Source organism: Sebastes umbrosus, chromosome 20 (genome assembly GCF_015220745.1).
Source record: "Sebastes umbrosus isolate fSebUmb1 chromosome 20, fSebUmb1.pri, whole genome shotgun sequence".
In the NCBI taxonomy this organism is placed as follows: Eukaryota; Metazoa; Chordata; class Actinopteri; order Perciformes; family Sebastidae; genus Sebastes; species Sebastes umbrosus.
In genome coordinates this window covers 26,011,637-26,030,621 of record NC_051288.1, presented here as the reverse complement: position 1 = coordinate 26,030,621, position 18,985 = coordinate 26,011,637, and the positions used below count along the sequence as shown (strand labels likewise).

The window sequence follows — 18,985 nt, the reverse complement described above, 5'->3', positions numbered from 1 at the left end:
GCGAGCGATCAGCGGGGTCCTGTGATGTATAGAGAGAGTGTGTGTGTGTGTCTAAAGGGAGATACAATGAGGGAGGAAGGAAGGAGCACTGGTGTGAAATGAGACAAATGAGTGTGTCGGGGGCTTTGTGTGTGTGTGTGTGTGTGTGTGCGTGTGTGTGTGTGTGTGTGTGTGTGTGTGTGTATGTGTGTTGTTCCTGCTGCATCACAACATCAAAGAGTTTTTGTCACAGACACAGCGAGCCGTCAGTCAGCCGCCATCGGTCCGTGTGAGGACGACTGTCACCTGTAGGTTTTCAGCATGTCGAATCACAGAGAGAGAGAGAGAGCTCTGATTGGCTGTTCAGACACCCGAGTCGACATTAAATGTGCGTCATCAGTCGCTATAAGCACCATAGATGTGGGTCATTAGAGGCCTACTACACCTACTACGTTGTAAAAGTGAAAGTGAAACCCGGGCCCGGAGCCGAGGACACTTTGTCCCCAAAGTCCAGTTTGTTTGATTAGTGCGAACGCTCCGTACCGAACTCGGGTCCACTTGAAAAGGTGGTCTGCAGTACGGTTCATGTGGACATCAGGTGTGAAAGCCAACCGTACCGAAACATGGAAGTGGACCGCTATTTAACGCGAGTAACGTTAGCAGTTAGCGAGTAGTTTTGAAAGGTCTTTTTTCAACGCCGCCGGTCTCCTCTGAAATCTGTATACATATAAAACAGTTTCATATCTGTGTCTGTATCTGCTGCAGCATGCACCGATCTCATCCTCTGAAATGTACGGCCGTGATCGACACAGCAGAAGGCCGGCAAGAGGTTCCTTAAAATATAAACAATAGTAGTCAATGGGGTCGGGCACGTTTGTTATTTTATTTATCTAATTTAATTGTCTATCTCCAAAGAAGGAGAGAGACAGCGGTGGGGAAACAACGTGTAGAGCGGCATGTTTTCACATCAAACTCTGTGAAATCAGAGTTTATTTTGACCAAACCAGAGTTGGTGATTTTTGGAAAGACTAACGACGACGAGGCAACAAAACCACATCATGTTTTAGCTTTAAATAATTTCAAAAGTGAAAGTGAAACATAAAGGGACTGTATGTAGGTTTGAACATGTAAAAGTATTTTTAAATCATTTTTTATTGCAGATGTTGAGACCTTGAGGAAATTGAGACCTTCTGAGACTTTCTGTGTTTCCTCTAAATCCAACAGATGTGACGTCATGCACTCTCTTCAGCTCCGCTACGGGGCTAACAGTGTGCAACCATATAGCTGATGATCGGTTAGAAATGGAGTCCGCTAACGCCAACAAACGACCAGCCCCCATCACAACTCATCCGAATCGGCCAAAGAAAACCTCTGACGCAGGCAGTCTAGAGCCGACGGTGCGGGACACACTGCAAAAACTAGACTGACAGACGCTCACCGACGGCCCCAAACTGTCTGACGGTCGACCTGATGTGTTGGGACCTTTAGGGGTACTATTTTCTGCCTTGCCACACGCTGTTGGTTTCACACGGGATGCAAACCCCAGTCTCCTGAGTAAAAACCCTGTTTTGTGTCCCATCCATCCGGTAGGTGCAGCAGGACCCCACAGACCCACATCTATGAGGCTTATAACCTCTGATAACACACATTTACTGACCTGATAACCGTCTAACCGGCTGGTTCAGAATGCTTTTATTCATTTAGTGTGATATTTCCTGATTTCTCATCTTTCCACAAGCAGAACGCCACCTTGCTGACGGGCACAAAGCAACCGCAATGTTCTAACCAGACAAACAGTTGGTCTGTATTCCAAGCACATGACGAGACGATCTCTGATCCCTCACCGATCACCTCCCTACATCAGGGTCCAGCATGTAGTCTGCCATCTCTCTCGACTCTCAACCAATAATGTATAAGTCTTTGATCGTCTAATCTGCAGTCAGATTGTGGCATTAGAGAGACAAACAGAGAGAGACAGTCAGAGGAGGTCTGATAAGGTTCCTGCAGACTAGACCAGCAGACCTCAAGAGCTTTTTAAAACCTACGTCACTCATTAAATGACAGTTTACGTCTGCATCAAGCTCGGAAAAGAAAATTCTTTCTGTACAGTTTTTGCTTTGGCTCCATGTCGACCCAGGACTCTGTGACTCGATCCTCAGACCCCATGAAGTCGCCCCATAATTTACTATAATTCATTCCATTAGCTGGTGAAATCCTGCTTGTTTTTATTATTATTATCTTAACCTTCCTTATGAAATAGTTATCTGTTATGAGACGTGAAATACGGCCCGATGGATTTTCAAGCAGATTTATTTTTCTCTCAGAAAACAGAAGAACATTTGAAGCATTTATCAGGTCTATGATGCAAGACGCTGAAACGAATCAAACATTAAAACGAGAGCGGTGTATTTACTGACATCTAACCTGCCTGACATTAACAACACCGAGAAACTTTGATGCTAAACTTTCATGGTTTTATGTTCTTACTGCAGATTTGTGTTTGAAACTCAACTCAGCGGCATCGCAGACAAACATGAAACAGCTGATTCACTCCTAGAAATATTTACATCAGGGCCGGCTCTAGCTCCTTTTTGGTGCCCCGAGGCCAAAATTCAGATTTGGAGCCCCAAATAATAAATAATAATAATAACGCTCCAAACTTACACACATTTTGGAGAGGAAAAATGTCCATTTTCAAAGCGATCCCTTGACCTCTGACCTCCAGATCAGTGAATGTAAATGGGTTCTAAGGGTTCAGCTGTTGTTGCCTGTTGGGCTGCAGTTTGCCATGTTATGATTGGAGCATATTGTTTTATGCTAAATGCAGTACCTGTGAGGGTTTCTGGACAATATCTGTCATTGTTTTGTGTTGTTAATTGATTTACAATAATAAATATATACATACATTTGCATAAAGCAGCATATTTGTCCACTCCCACGTTGATAAGAGGATTAAATACTTGACAAATCTCCCTTTAAGGTACATTTTGAACAGATAAAAAATTGTTATTAATTGGAATTAAATAATTGAATCGATTGACAGCCCTAGTTTTAAGATAAAAATTAAGTTTATTTTCATAAATAATTGTATTTATTATAATATAAATAAATAATTTGTTCCTAATATTGTTGGCTTAAAAGTGTTTAGTCAGTTTCACTACAATTTACACTTTTATTAACGAATAAGTGCAAAAAGAAAGGTGAAAAAGGTGAAAAGTATATTTCTGTTTTTATTTATTTATTTGTTCATGTGTTACCTCATTGCAGAAAATGAGGAAGGGCGCTCACCGGAATTTATTATCATTATTTTTTATTTTTTTTATTTGTTTAGATGGCAACCAGCGCCCGCCCGCGGCCTATATGTGTATGGTGCGAGTTGAAAACTGTGTTGCTTCACCGACTCAGTGGATGGAAGCGGTTTGATCTGCAGCCTGTGTCGTCCAACGAGCCGTTTCATTGGGTTTAATAAAGCGGAGCGTGTTAACAACTGAAGCCAAACCTCTCCTAATTACTAACTCCTCCTTTTGATTTTTATCTCTCAAGCAGAAATGAGGTTTTTGTTTGTTTTTCAGCCATTCATAGATCAATATATACCTGTTCCTGCTGATATTCTTCTTACTGATCAAATCTCATGAAAGAACCAAAACCAACACTGAATGTTTCTACTAACAAGTATCCTGATATCTCCTCTTCTTCTGTGTTATAGAGCTCCATTAAAAACACATCAATGAGCCTCAGTGTAGTTTATTCTGACACCACTAATACTCACTAGAGCACAACATGTAGGTTAATCCGCCGTTGAAAATAGTCCCCAAAAGGCACTTTTTCTTTAAATGAAACTATTTATTTGTGGGCAGTTTTAAAAGATTGACATCTTCAGAATGAACCAATGGGCTCGGAGCTGAAGGCAGACAGTATTAACAGATGGACCAACACATTGTTGATTTGGGCAATAAAAATATATTTTTAAAAATGCCTGTTTTATTCTTCTTTAGCCAAAATATTTCAACATAAACATAATCTCCAAAATGGAATTAAGGCAAGGCAGCTTTATTTGTAGAGCACATTTCAACAACAGGGCAATTCAAAGTACTTTACATAAACATTCAAGAACATTGCAACAAAATGCAAAAGAACATTAAGACATCATTTAAACAGTTAACACCTAAACTAAGTACTTTGGGTGCTCAGGTTGTCAAACACGTTATTGTCGTATGCAGCTGTGAGTGCAAACTAGTGAATAGTCTGACTGACTAAAGTAGAAGCAGACGTGATGTTGAACAACTCTGGATTCAGCTATTAGTGCATTTTACAACTTTTAGGACCTAATGATTTAAATAAGGGCTATTCAAGTGTTCATACTGGGAAGTTGATTAACCTCAAAAAATAATTATCCGCTGAGTTACAGACGTCTCTTTCCCAATGGAAGTCTACGGGATGCCCAATGGCATCATGTGACGGACACAGAAGTTGTAGTACCGCCGTTTGGCCACTACGAAAATGTGCTTCTTAGCGCAGTGCTGTTCCTGGGGGCTTGGGTTGTAGCTGCTGCGATAGTGGGCCAATCACACGTTGCATTAAATCATACACTCACCGGCCACTTTATTAGGTACACCTTGCTAGTACCGGGTGGTCTTCATCTGCTTCAAGGTTGGACGTGTTGTGCGTTCAGAGATGGTATTCTGCATACCTTGGTTGTAACGAGTGGTTATTTGAGTTACTGTTGCCTTTCTATCATCTCCAACCACTCTGCCCATTCTCCTCTGACCTCTGACATCAACAAGGCATTTCCGTCCACACAACCCCCGCTCACTGGATATGTTCTCTTGTTGGGACCATTCTCTGTAAACCCTAGAGATGGTTGTGCGTGAAAATCCCAGTAGATCAGCAGTTTAATACTCAGACCAGCCCGTCTGGCACCAACAACCATGCCACGTTCAAAGTCACTTAAATCCCCTTTCTTCCCCATTCTGATGCTCGGTTTGAACTTCAGCAAGTCGTCTTCACCACGTCTAGATGACGTAATGCATTGAGTTGATGCCATGTGATTGGCTGATTAGCTATTTGTGTTACGAGCAATTGAACAGGTGTGCCTAATAAAGTGGCCGGTGAGTGTAGAACGCTTACAAAACCACACAAATAGTCATTATTTTCTAGATCTGGGCACAGAAAGGATCGCATGCCGGTATCGTTTGACTGAAGAAGTTGCATTACTACTTGGTACTGGGTTATTTTGAGTCCAGATAGAAAGCTCTATCTGTTATTAAAGGTTTGCAACTTGATGAAGTTTGTATGAAACTCAGAAGAACAGAAGGTCCGATCCGGTCAGAAGACTACACAGTTCTGTAGGTGTCATCAGCATGGGCCCGTCACAGCGGCGTGAGGGTTTGATCTGCGGCCCGTGACCGTCCGCTGGCTGCAATGAGCCATTTCATTGGGTTTAATAAAGCGGAGCGTGCCAACAACTGTCATCTGAGCCGTGAAGCCAAACCTCCCCACGTGCTCCAGATTGGAGAGTAAAAGAGAAAACGAAGCGGCGGCCTCGGACAGCGAGGGTCCTCCTGGCCAGAAGGAGTCTATTATGTTCCCGCGTGTCACGCAGCCATCTTTGTGCCGGCTCGGTGCCACGCTGAGGCGTTTGTAAAGGCCCGGCCCGGCAGAGTTGCTGGCACACGGCGGTCGGGACACGCTGCTAAATCCCATTAAGAGTTCGCCCAGAGGATCCGAGGCTGCCAGTTACTGTCAGTCATCAGGAGGCTTTAAACATCGGGGAGCCGCAACGCTTTGAATTCACCTTAAAACAAGAATCAAGAATCACAGCGACGAGCTGATGAGCTTCAATATCACAACAACCTGGAGAGGACACACATCTACACTTTAATATACAAATAACACAACAACCTGGAGAGGACGCACATCTACACTTTAATATACAAATAACACAACAACCTGGAGAGGACACACATCTACACTTTAATATACAAATAACACAACAACCTGGAGAGGACACACATCTACACTTTAATATACAAATATCACAACAACCTGGAGAGGACACACATCTACACTGTAAACTATCTACACTGTAAACTATCTCTGTTCATTTACAGCAGGATTTCAACAGTATTAACCTGTTATTGCTAAAAACAGTGCTCTACTGTTAATACAAAAGAAAACCTGTTACATTAATAACTGAACTATAATGCATTCCTAAAAAACATCACTTTACTAATCAGCTGTCTAAAGTATCATCAGTAACAGTTTCATGTAGTTCCTCTCTCCATCCTCCCTTCCTCTCCTCTCTCCATCCTTCCTCCTCTCCTCCCCTCCTCTCTCATCCTTCCTCTCCTCTCTCCTTCCTTCCTTCCTTCCTCCCTTCCTCCCTTCCTCTCCTCTCTCCATCCTTCCTCCTCTCCTCCCCTCCTCTCATCCTTCCTCTCCTCTCTCCTTCCTTCCCTCTCTCCTTCCTTCCTTCCTTCCTCCCTTCCTCCCTTCCTCTCCTCTCTCCTTCCTTCCTTCCTCCCTTCCTCTCCTTTCTCCATCTTTCCTTCCTCCCTTCCTCTCCTCTCTCCTTCCCTCTCCTCTCTAGTTCCTTCCTTCCTTCCTCCCTTCCTCTCCTCTCTCCTTCCTCCCTTCCTCTCCTTTCTCCTCTCTCCATCCTTCCTTCCTCCCTTCCTCTCCTCTCTCATCCTTCCTACCTTTCTCTCCTCTCTCCTTCTTTCCTCTCCTCTCTCCTTCCTTCCTTCCTCACTTCCTCTCCTCTCTCCTCCCTTCCTCTCCTCTCCTCTCTTCTTCCTTCCTTCCTCCCTTCCTCTCCTCTCTCATCCTTCCTCTCCTCTCCATCCTTCCTTCCTCCCTTCCTCTCCTCTCTCCTTCCTTCCTTCCTCCTCCTCTCCCCTCCTCTCTCCATCCTTCCTTCCTCCCCTCTCTCTCATCCTTCCTCTCCTCTCTCCATCCTTCCTTCCTCCCCTCGTCTCCTCTCTCCATCCTTCCTTCCTCCCTTCCTCTCCTCTCTCTCATCCTTCCTCTCTCCTTCCTCCCTCCTCTCCTCTCTCCTTCCTTCCTTCCTCCCTTCCTCTCCTCTCTCCATCCTTCCTTCCTCCTCTCCTCTCTCATCCTCCCTTCCTCTCCTCTCTCCTTCCTTCCTTCCTCTCCTCTCTCCTCCCCTCCTCTGCTTGGCCGCCTCCATGTATCTGCCCACAGCGGCTCACTGAGACGCGTCTAATCCTCTTTTGATGAACTTGGTTAATGGCCCTCCTGTAGTGAACTTTGGCTTCTGTTCATCAGGCAGCACACGACCTCCTCCATCTCCATCTCCATCTCCACGCCCACTGGAGCCCACTGGAGCCCACTGGAGCTCTGAGCATCTCCATAAATCCACCCAGCAAAGTGAAAGAGGAGAGAAAGTTGTGCCACTTTGTTGGAAGTTCTCAGTGAAGTTTTGTTCCTTGGAAGAAGAAGAAGAAGAAGAAGAGAAGTGATGCCTCCCAGTAAAAGCCTCTTTGCTCCTCCTCTCCTCTCCGTGCACCCGGAGGCAGGACTCCACCAGACCCTCCAGACGCGCACCAGACGCGGCTGCGACCACCGAGACGCTCCGTGCAGCATCCTGGAGCTCCGGCTGAGCCCCGCGCTGCGCTACCTGCAGCCGGACAAGAGCTCCTTGGAGCGGGCGCAGAGGCGGAGACGCCTCGCTGCCAACGCCCGCGAGAGGAGAAGGATGCTCGGACTCAACGTGGCCTTCGACCGGCTGCGGAGCGTCATCCCCAACCTGGAGAGCGACAAGAAGCTCTCCAAGTCAGAGACGCTCCAGATGGCGCAGATCTACATCAGCACGCTCAGTGAGCTGCTGCAGGAGGAGGAGGAGACCTGCAGAGAACCGGTACCGAGCCCAGAACCACGGTCCTCTCAGGGGACCAACCTGGAGGCTGAGGAGCCAGACAGAGACTCTCACACTGAGGACAAGCTGAGGACTTATACTGAGGACATGTGGGAGAGGACCAGTGGGACCAAATGACTTTAAAAACTCAATCAGTTTCTCTATTTTCATACAAGACTGTAATTATTTGTTTCCCATTATCCTGCACTGTAAAAAGAAATGTTAATTAACATAAATAAACTGTAAAAAAAAAAAAAAACGTTATATAATTAGCCTTTATTACTGTAATTTTACAAGAAATATTTTACTTTTAACATATATTTATTGTTAGAATAGAGTAATACACCGTAAATCTAAGACCATTTGCATATAAATCACAAATGAAACGTAATTTTACAAAAGCCCAAATTTACATTAACTCTCTAAAGAAGTTTTGCAAAAAAAATCTGTATTTTTTTACAAGAAGTATTTTTAGAATTCCATGAAATCTTTTTCTTCTAATATAAATTAATTGTTAAAATAGAGTCATAAACAGAATAATTATCTTTAAAAATGATAAAGAAAAAGCTTAAATACAGATAATTATAAATCACAAATGAAACATGTCATTTTTACTTTTTTTCTGTCATTTTGAAATAGACAAAATTTAAAATTTCTTGAAAAAAACTAAAAAAGTTTTTTTTTTTTTTACACTACACTGTAAAAAAAGGTTTTGTTTTTTACAGTACACTGTAAAAAATGTTTTAGTTACAGTGTAGATCAATATATACCTGTTTTCTGTTGTCTTTTTCATTTTTGATGGACCGACCACCACCACTCTTCTTACTGATCAAATCTCATGAAAGAACCAAAACCAACACTGAATGTTTCTACTAACAAGTATCCTGATATCTCCTCTTCTTCTGTGTTATAGAGCTCCATTAAAAACACATAAATGAGCCTCAGTGTAGTTTATTCTGACTCACTAGGGCACAAAATGTAGATTAATCCGCCGCAGAAAATAGTCCCCAACAAAGGCACTATTTCCAGCTGTTTGTGTTCTAAAACTAGCTCAGCCCAGCTGTTTTAGGAAATTACAGAGCCTATTTTCTTTTTTTCTTTTTTTTTTTTAAATGAAACTATTTATTTGTGGGCAGCTTTAAAAGATTTACATCTTCAGAATGAACCAATGGGCTCGGAGCTGAAGGCAGACAGTATTGACAGATGGACCAACAGGAGAAGCTGAGGAGTTATGATGAGGACATGTGGGAGAGAACGAGCGGGACCAAATGACTTTAAAAACTCAATCAGCTTTATAAAATGACCTTTCTCTACTTTCATACAACACTGTAATTATTTGTTTCCCGTTCTCCTGCAGTGAGAAAAAGACATTAAGCCCCAAGATTTATCAGCTTGTGATGCAATTTACTGCCAAAAGCATTCTGTATTTTAGATGTTTGAAAGGTCCTGGTGTCTAAAATCTGTTGCTGAGTTTAAATATATTTTTCAAGCCAAAAACACAAAGATTATGAACTTCTGATGGTGTATTATAATGCAACACATCACATTTTTTGCAAAAGTTTGCAGATGAGAGAAAAAAACTTGTTTTTCCATCTTTCAAAAATAAAGTTTGGGGCAGAAGATTGTGATTCTGAGAAATGATCATCAACGAACTAAACGGGAGGACAGAGAGAAAGGAAAGACGGAGCAGGAAGTACTGAAAGTAGCAATTTTTATTATTTTAAAATTATGTACAGGTAACCAAAGACATCAGTCTGCAAATTGGTACAAAGATCAAGTTTTCCTGCAGTTGGCTTGTTAAGAAGCTCTCTGTCTGTCTGTCCAAAACAACAACACGACTGGGAGGAAAGGCTTTAGAAAATGAAAAATAGAGTCAGATTCAGAAAAGTAGAGTCTACCGGTCTAAATTTAAATTGAATCCCCCCCCCCCTCCCCTCCCCCACCCACAACCGCAACCCCAACCCCCCCGCATTACCCATCAACCTCTCCTCCTACATGAGGAAATCAATCTATGTACAAGAACTATGTACAAAAAGCTCTTCCATTCATTCTTCCAGACGTCTGTGAATAAAGCTCTTGTAAACTTTAAAACAAAAAGGAGTGTGAGGGTTAAACTGCGTGCGCGTGTGTGCGTGCGCGTGTGTGCGTGTGTGTGTGTGTGTGTGTGGTAATGGTCACTGAGGAACAGACATATTAACGGGATGAACATGCTTCATGACACGTATCTTCGAACGTTGATGAAATTCAAGAGAACTTTTCTGTTTTCAAAACCAAAATAAAAAACACAAAATTAAATCTTAATTTTTCCAATTGAAGGAGGATTACATCTCCGCCCCCACGCTGGTTTATCTACGAAAATACAAACTAAGTAACTTCAGGCTTTCTGGGGGAACATACGGTACATGTGTTTTTCTGCCTTGATGGCAAAACACTTTCATTCATTTGAACTGAAAGCTTTAAAATGTGATTTTTGCTTTTTCAAATCTAGATCATCACTTTTAGATTTTGTCAAAACATCGTCATTTTAGTTCTCAGTTTGGAAAGTGAATCATCAAATCGTAAACTTAAGTGCCAGGGATTATAGAATGAAGTAGGAAGCTACAGTTTTTGTATTCAACATATATTAAATCTCTGCGTTTCACTCTGCCAGCTCGTCTTCAACGCGGCGAACGACTCACGAAGCAACGAGAAGTTGGTATCACTTTCTAATAAGGCAGCTTTTACAAAAACAAGTTGTAACTCCCGGCTTTATTAATGGTTAATAAATCATGTGTTAATTAGTTAAAAAGGGGCCACTGAACCCATTTCACACATGAACTTCAGTTTACTCGTCATAAGAACTACTCAAAAATAATCTGAAATCTCAAGCTCAAGGCTTCAAATCTTAAAGGACCAGTGTGCAACGTTTAGAGGGATCTGGCAGAAAGGGAATATAATATTAATAAGTTTTCTTTAATTTATAATCACCAAATAAGAGTCGCTGTGTTTTCATTACCTTAAAATGAGCCGTTTCTATCTACATAGGGAGCGGGTCTTCTTCATGGAGTCCGCCGTGTTTCTACAGTAGCCCAGAACGGACAAACCAAACCCTGGCTCTAGAGAGGGTCATTTTACGTTTACGCCTCGGCCCTCGTAGTTCTCCGACACGCTCGTCACACAGGAGACGTTTCAGTTGGTTGCGATCTGCAACCTCGCCACTAGAAGCCGCCAGATCCTACACAATCTATAAAGTATAAGTAAACAAGTTATTAACCATTTATGAAGAAATTCGTTACAACTTATGAACCCCTTTATACGCTGCAGCCTCGTCAAAAAGTGGTACGTGAAATGAAAAAAAGGCCACACTGCTTCTGTGTTCAGGGATCTACAAAACACCCACAAAAGAAAAGGCTTTGAATTGATCTTGGGTTGCGTCCGAAAGTCCACACTAGCATGCTATTCAGTACGCTAAAACAATAGTATGAAACCAATAGTACGTGAATTGCATACTATTTCTGGTGAAATATCACAGTATGCAAACACTGGGGCGGCATAAATATCCCACAATGCAATGGGGTAGTAATGACAATGTTCATAACGGGCGTTGACGGACAGCTCTGTAACGTCAATACCGCTTCAATTTAACTGTAAGTATAAGATTCCACTTTGCTATATGGTGTATTATTTCTTTTTTCAATTAGTTCAGACTTTCTGACTCCCACAAATAATAGTCTTGGTCACATGAGGTTGGTACAGGTTACCATGGTTACACGTCTCCAACCGGCAAAGACGCTCTCGGGAAGTGACGATGTAAATTACAGCTCAGTGCGTCCGAAAAGATACGTACTACTGTTTATTCACACAGACGTATGTTAAACGATAGTACACATATCGGGTATGTGCAGTGCATCGTATGTGATTTCGGACGCAGCCCTGCAGTCTCCTTTTGATGTTGCTGAAATGCATCCCGGGAACGACAACGCAGGCTTAGGGAAATATGAAATAGATCTGACAGTGTCGACGGGATCGGAGGAGGATTTTTTCACAACAACTACAAAGTGAACTTTAGGATTTAACAGATACAGCTGAAGTCTTTCTGGCTACAAAACAACCGAACATCATCTTGATGTCTGAAAGCCTCTCTGCTGGCGGTTCGGTTCAAACCAAAGTAAAGCAGCTCGTCTTCACCTCTCACTCAGACCGGGGCATCTCGGCGGCCTCTGTGCTGTAATTGAGGGCTCCTCTCCGAGTGGCGAGCACACACACAAGCGGGCGGTAATTGAAAGGAGCTGAAGGAGGACAGGTTCTGGTCCGGAGGGCTCGGGTCCCGTCGAGACACAAAGCTTTGATGTCGAGTGAGAAGAGCGATCGATTCTTTGAAAGGGAAAAACTTTCTGCTTTTCGGGGCGGTGGGTGGCTCGAAGTTTCCAGAGTTTTAACAACCTCAAGGGTCATTCTGTTTTAGTCTCAGGTGTGTTGTTGTGTGAACGCTCGGCATGCTGGGATCTGTTTTGATAACGGCGTGAGAAGAACAATTTAAATTCAGCTAGTTTGCAGCAGAGGGAAAAAAAGCTTTTACTTCCAAAACAGAGACAATTCCTGGTTATATACAGATGAAAAACACCTAAAACCCGACCTAATGCAAACATTTACAGGCTGTCCCACCTCAAAATAACACCTCATCTTCACCTTAGCTTCACCTTAGCTTCACAAAAGCCCACAATTCAGGTCTGAACTCTGGTCATTGCTGTGCTCTCTGGCAAGAAAAGATCAATACTTGATTTCTCTGCCTCAAACCACCTCCTGCAGGAGTGGAGAGGTCAAAGCAGTAAAAAGAAAAGAAGAAGAACACAGTGTGTAAAGCAATGATTTCGGTCAGTAGTTGTTTTTTTTAACCACTCGAGTTGTTTTGGCGATTATCAGCTCCCGAGGCAGAGCTGAGGGGAGCAAGGCTTTGATGACAGGCTGGAGAAAGTGGCAGCTCCACTCCAATCTGTCACCGATCGATACGAAGGCGGGGGTGCTTTGACAAAGAGACGGGGTGAGCAGGTGAGAGAAGAGCTGAACTGTGAGGAAACTTTGAAAGGAGATGAGCCAAAATCTAAAAAACAGATGAAAGATAACGGCCGGAAAAAAATGGTTCTGAGCCCCTTATGTAAAGAGAGGACGGGCGGGGGGGAAATACAATACTGACTTGGACTGTATCTTTAATAAAAGTAAAATCTGATCACAGCTGGGGGGGGGGGTTAATTAATCTAAATTCATCTCAAGTAACTTTAGAGAAAAAAAAAACCTCTTCATTCACGAAGGAAAAGTCCGTTAACGGAGGATGAGGACGACGTCTGGTCACAACACGGAGAGGAAGATGATGAGGATGATGTTCAGTGTGTGTCAAGTGTGTTTCTTTCTTCTGAGATGATGATGATGATGATGATGATGGTGGTGATGAAGATGAAGGAGATGGTTGTGGTGTGTGTGTGTGTGTGTGTGTGTGTGTGTGTGTGTGTGTGTGTGTGTGTGTGAGACAGGCTTCTCTCTAGCAGTGTTCCAGATAGTCAATGATCCGGGAGATGGACTTCTGTCCTGTGGTGCCGACGTCACACTGCAGAGAGAGAAGAGGTCAGTTACCACACACACAGAAACACGCATGTATACAACAAACCTATTCTAAATACACATTAACGAAACTAGAAAACCCGATGAATCCATTGGTATCAAACATGTCATATGTTTTGTTCCCACCTCTAACAAGGCTTGTGAGCCAATAGTATAACAACGTTGGTATCACGTGGTTCCTCTGAATCGTCACTTAGTGTGGAAAAACAGATAAATGGCTGAGGATTGGCGGTAAGTGTCTGGCAACGACTTGTTGTGAAGTGAATGCAATGGAACGGGGAGGGAGAATGAGACATCTAGGCTGAATGTTATCAATGTTAACAATAGCAGCTTTACATTTTCATTCCTATTCTCATTTTATCAATTATTGATGGGGTAACAGTCTCGGGTGTTTGAGAAATGTGTCTAACTGTGTGGAAATTCAACGTCTTCCTTCACTTATTAAAAAGCATTGTGAAATAAACTGTGACCGCAGTAGAAAGTCAGTCAGTTCCACAGACATTCATAGACAAAGATGAAGTATAATATCAGCTGCAACTCACAGTGAGGTTCATGAAGTTGAGGAACTTTTTCAGCATTTCTGTCATGATGGAGAAATCTCCTTTAGGCAGGTTATCTCTCACAGTAGTCACATTCAACTGGTGGAGAAACACAGAGAGAGAGAGAGAGAGAGAGAGAGACACAGAGACAGAGAGAGAGAGAGAGAGAGAGAGAGAGAGAGAGAGAGAGAGAGAGAGAGAGTCAAAATATGATATACACAAAATAAAGAATCAAAAAATCAAATCAAAAAGAGATCTCGTTTTGCTTATTCACAGCTAAACCCTGATAATTATGAGTGCCTGCTGTATGTTAGGGCTGTCAATGAATTAATGTGTGAAATAAATTAACATATATATTAAAATTGTAAAAAAAAAGCCAGATATTAGAATATGAAAATTAATATTTCATTGTGAAATAAAGCAGCACTACCGCGGCTGTCTGCCTCGCGCACACTGAAGGCACCGCAAGACGAGCATCACATCATCACCGTCAAACAGCATCACTTTCATTGATAAAAAATGAAATGTAACGTTAGGTCAAGCTGAACGAGAAATAATTCAACAACAACTGTAATGATGGAGAAAACTCGCGATGTAAACAAACCACGCTGTGAGCTCCAGATCACACTGGAGACGTGACCACTTCAAAGATGGGTGAGTAGTACTGGCTATCTACACACATTTGTACTTTTTAAACCGAAAACACACGTTTAATATTGTGATATTTACTGAAAACAATACAGCCAACAGCAAGTAGGAAACGTTCAGGTGATCTCCCTCCAGTCAGCTGCCTCCTTATTTAAGTTTCTGTAGTGAAATGAGGAGGTGTCGTAAAGATAACTCCTCATTTAAACTTCAACAATCAGCTGTTCCTCGTCGGTTGCGGTGCTTTCAAAGTGAGCGAAAGGAATAAATAGAAGCAGGGCGTCTGATAAAAGCTCAGCTCAAACCGTCGCGCTGTGCAGTGCTGCGGCGCTGTGCTGCGGCGCTGTGCTGCGGCGCTGTGCTGCGGCGCTGTGCTGCGGCGCGGCGCTGTGCTGCGGCGCTTGTGACCAGTCAGGACACGGTGTCAGGGACACAAGGAATATTTGATTGTCTTTTTTGGCTAAATTTGACAGCCCTACTGTAACTTTTCAGACAAGCTTACAACAAAATAATCAAATATCATTGAACAAAGAGCACACTTGTTTCATTCTGTGATTAATTTGACGTATTAAAGGGATAAAATCCTCCACGGTGGCGACGTGTGCAGTAATAATGATGGGAAACTAAAGGAAAAGAGAAGCTGCTGATGTGTAACAACACAATGGTCTATTCACCACGACACATCTGGTGAAGCTGCAGTAGTGAGAGAGAGTATCGGTGCATCACTTCTATATCTTCCGTGTTGTGTAAGAGTGTGTGAGTGTGTGTGAGTCTCACTCACCGGGCTCCCCTGACACAGGCAGCCCAGCAGCAGTGCTGTGTAGGAGGCCACGATGCTGTCCTCCATGTGCTTCCCTGCATGCTGCAGAGCTGAGAGGAGGAGGAAGAGGAGAATGATGAGGAAGGAAGAAACATGTTCAGGTCTTATGTTCTATTTCTCAAATGTGCACACTAAAGCTGGTGACTTCTAAAACAACAACGACGACGTGGTTGTACCTTTGTTGAGGTCCAGCTCCCCATCCTCCTCCTCCTTCTTCTTCTTCTCCTCCTCCTCCTCCGCTTTCTTCTTTTCATCCTCCGGTTTCTCCGTGATGATGTCGTTGGCGACCCACTGGATCTCCCCGCCCGTCTCCTGCCACTGCCCGGTCTTGTCCGGAGGGGGCTTCGGCGCCTCCTTGATGAGGTCATCTGTCTGCGCCTCAGCCTGGATGGCGGCCCGCTCCCGCTGGAGGAACAGCTGAGGAGGACGGAGACAAAAGTTTTACAAGCCATTTGAATTATGTTCATCTTAATTTCACTCCATCTTTCATTGCTCCTACTAGAGATGACTAATACTGATCCACTCTTTCTCAGACTATTTTTACTTTCACTTCCTCCTCTCCTCTCGTTTCGTAGTTCTTGATACTGCTGTTGCTGATTCTACGGTTGACCTCACTGGAAGAGCATCAGCCAAATCTGATTATATGGGATGATTCGATTTAAACAGAGCTTTTGATGGTGCTCATGGGAAACTGAGCTGCCGCAGCAGTGCAGAACAAGACCCAGATGAGCACCGAGGATAATACAACTATTCATTTACAGTCTAAATCTAAACGTACAAAGCACCTGCTGCATTATTTCACTACACCGTGTGCAGCAGAGGGAGAGATCCTGCAGGAAAGACTTTCTGAGGGCACAAATCAAATTCCACTCACCTCCATTATTTTGGTCTCTGAGAGAGATATCTCAAAACCCGAAACACTAGAGGCTGAAAACTATGTACATATACTTGCCAACCTTGAGACCTTAAAAAAAGGGAGGTTTTCAGAACTTGACCCGAAAACATAAATGAAAAGAATAACCTGATAGTTGCAGGTCTAGCCTGGAGCGATGCTAAGTTGCTTTCTCATGCAGTTAACACAGAGCACCCATACACACACACACGCATCAAGCTGGAGCGTACCAGTACAAGAGCAGCGATGGCGCTCAGCGGGCCGGTGCGGATGATGTCCTGGTGCTGAGGGTTCAGCAAGACGGTGGAGTCGCAGGGACCCTGACCTCCCTCCATCTCCATCTCCATCAGACAGTACTTGTTCCTGGCGCTGTACTCCACCAGGTTGATCAGCAGGCCCAGACCCTGAACACCACACACAGTCAGAGTTATTCAAGTCTGCCACCTTGTTATTTTTAACTTAAAAGTGTGATTAAGCGTCAGTGATTCACAGATTCTGAGCACCGTTAACTGACGGATGGAGTGAACGTTTTTAAATGTTACACCTGTTAATATTCCATCTGTAACTTCATGGCTATAATGTCACTGTTATTTCCAAAATTGGACTCGTACTTTGGATTAAATACTCTAAAAAGTACACGTGTGTGTGGTGTGTGTGTGTGTGTGTGTGTGTGTGTGTGTGTGTGTTTGTGTGTGTGTGTGCGTGTGTGATGCTCACCAGTACTCGGATGTCGAACCTCTGCTCTTGCGGAAGATACTGAGGGACTTTGAGAACACAGTTCAGAGCCGTCATTATTAAATCCTCCTGCTCTCCGGTCTTCGTACTGCCCCACTCTGCACAAACACATCAACACACACACATCTGAGTACAATCTGTCTGTAATAATCCAACAATCCATTCAGGTTAATCAACATTTGAGTTTCCAGTAAACTTGTTTAAAGTGGTGCTGACCGTTGTCGTGCGTCAGGTTAAGCAGGACTCCTATGATGGCCCTCATACAGTCCTCCACTGCCTTCCCCACGGCTCCGTCCGAGTTCAGCTCCCTGCTGTAACGCTGGATCATCTCCTCGCATCTACTCAACCCCCTGAGAGAGAGGAGGAGTACAAACACGTGTTTCAACACATCTGCAAGTCCAAAATGAACCGTGGAGGAACAACTTTAAAAACATTTGGAACAATTAACTGTTTTATTGTGAATTTCAATTTTCCATGAAAGAAAAGTTACAAAAATGTTGTGTATGCTGTCAATTATAGTTTTTAGAAAGAAAGAAAATCGGAAGGTCAGACTTTTAAAAAAGGGAATTGGCCAAGAAAATTGCAATCGGTGCTCTATGAAGGATTTTATTTCTGTTTATAACAAAAACGCTTTTTGAAAGCCAGACAAGACAAGGATTTGATTAATTCAACAATTATCTTCAAATAACTGGAAAAAAACCTCCGCACACTAGAAAGTAGGACGGGTGTGCTGGAGGTCAGCCCATTTGAATATACACTCACTGGCCACTTTATTAGGCACACCTGTTCAATTGCTTGTTAACACAAATAGCTAATCAGCCAATCACATGGCAGCAACTCAATGCATTACGTCATCTAGAGGTGGTGAAGACGACTTGCTGAAGTTCAAACCGAGCATCAGAATGGGGAAGAAAGGGGATTTAAGTGACTTTGAACGTGGCATGGTTGTTGGTGCCAGACGGGCTGGTCTGAGTATTAAACTGCTGATCTACTGGGATTTTCACGCACAACCATCTCTAGGGTTTACAGAGAATGGTCCCAACAAGAGAACATATCCAGTGAGCGGGGGTTGTGTGGACGGAAATGCCTTGTTGATGTCAGAGGTCAGAGGAGAATGGGCAGAGTGGTTGGAGATGATAGAAAGGCAACAGTAACTCAAATAACCACTCGTTACAACCAAGGTATGCAGAATACCATCTCTGAACGCACAACACGTCCAACCTTGAAGCAGCAGAAGACCACCCGGTACTAGCAAGGTGTACCTAATGAAGTGGCCGGTGATATGGGATATGGGAAAAAAGCCTTATCAGTCTACCAGATATAACCTTCATCATACACCTTCATCGGGTATCTAAATGCTGTAAAGGGACCCCTTGCAGGTGAAAAGTTTTCCAAGGACACCCTCTTAACCGTAACATTGATTCAGCGTTATGCTAAGCCTACTGCCATTTCTACTCTTAGATGCCATTGGAACTATTGGTAGTCTAAAACTTTTCAACCTAAATACTTCAGATCAGTTTCATGGTGACAAACAGAAACACATTTCAATGTGAATCATGTGAATACAACTTTGTTTTGCCCTGACATTCTGGGTGCTTTGGAATCAGATGTTGCTTTAGCTTGGCCGGCTTCATGGCTTTTGTTCGTCGGCACCTGAAGACACAACGCATCAATGTCGTAGCTAGTTTGGGCTTAGCGTCACTTGACCATATGGAATGACTCAAAGCAGGAACGGTGATTGATTCATGAAAGAGTGACATGATGTGTCCCACTCACAATCATATCAGAGTTTCTACTGGGCCAAAGCTAACATGGGTGGGAGTAATGGACACAATATGCTTGTCTTATTGGCGCAAATGGTCCACGTCTGTAGATAAGCACTTTTAAATGCACAATTCATTCAA

The 18,985-nt window shown here is 43.3% G+C and overlaps 2 protein-coding genes across 3 annotated transcripts in view; one reads left to right on the top strand and one right to left on the bottom strand.

The window, feature by feature from the left end:
- Positions 1-7,323: 7,323 nt before the first annotated feature.
- atoh1c (atonal bHLH transcription factor 1c) lies at positions 7,324-8,100 on the top strand. Its single transcript, XM_037754225.1, has one exon. The coding sequence runs from the start codon at positions 7,460-7,462 to the stop codon at positions 7,991-7,993; it is 534 nt and encodes a 177-aa protein (XP_037610153.1). The 5' UTR covers positions 7,324-7,459; the 3' UTR covers positions 7,994-8,100.
- A 3,574-nt stretch (positions 8,101-11,674) lies between these two features.
- Positions 11,675-18,985, bottom strand: part of LOC119478992 (wings apart-like protein homolog) — a 31,586-nt gene continuing 24,275 nt past the window's right edge. For both annotated transcript variants that reach the window (XM_037754118.1, XM_037754117.1), the window contains exons 14-20: positions 17,298-17,431; positions 17,064-17,179; positions 16,577-16,750; positions 15,631-15,871; positions 15,416-15,504; positions 13,993-14,088; positions 11,675-13,436 (exon numbers count right to left, since the gene is read on the bottom strand). In XM_037754118.1, coding sequence (XP_037610046.1) covers positions 13,371-13,436; positions 13,993-14,088; positions 15,416-15,504; positions 15,631-15,871; positions 16,577-16,750; positions 17,064-17,179; positions 17,298-17,431 — 916 coding nt within the window. In that variant the 3' untranslated portion in view covers positions 11,675-13,370. The remainder of the gene's footprint in view (positions 13,437-13,992; positions 14,089-15,415; positions 15,505-15,630; positions 15,872-16,576; positions 16,751-17,063; positions 17,180-17,297; positions 17,432-18,985) is intronic.

What these genes read in the sequence shown, in the direction of transcription:
- atoh1c (XM_037754225.1), top strand. Translation starts at nt 7,460, where the DNA reads ATGCCTCCCAGTAAAAGCCTCTTTGCTCCTCCTCTCCTCTCCGTGCAC.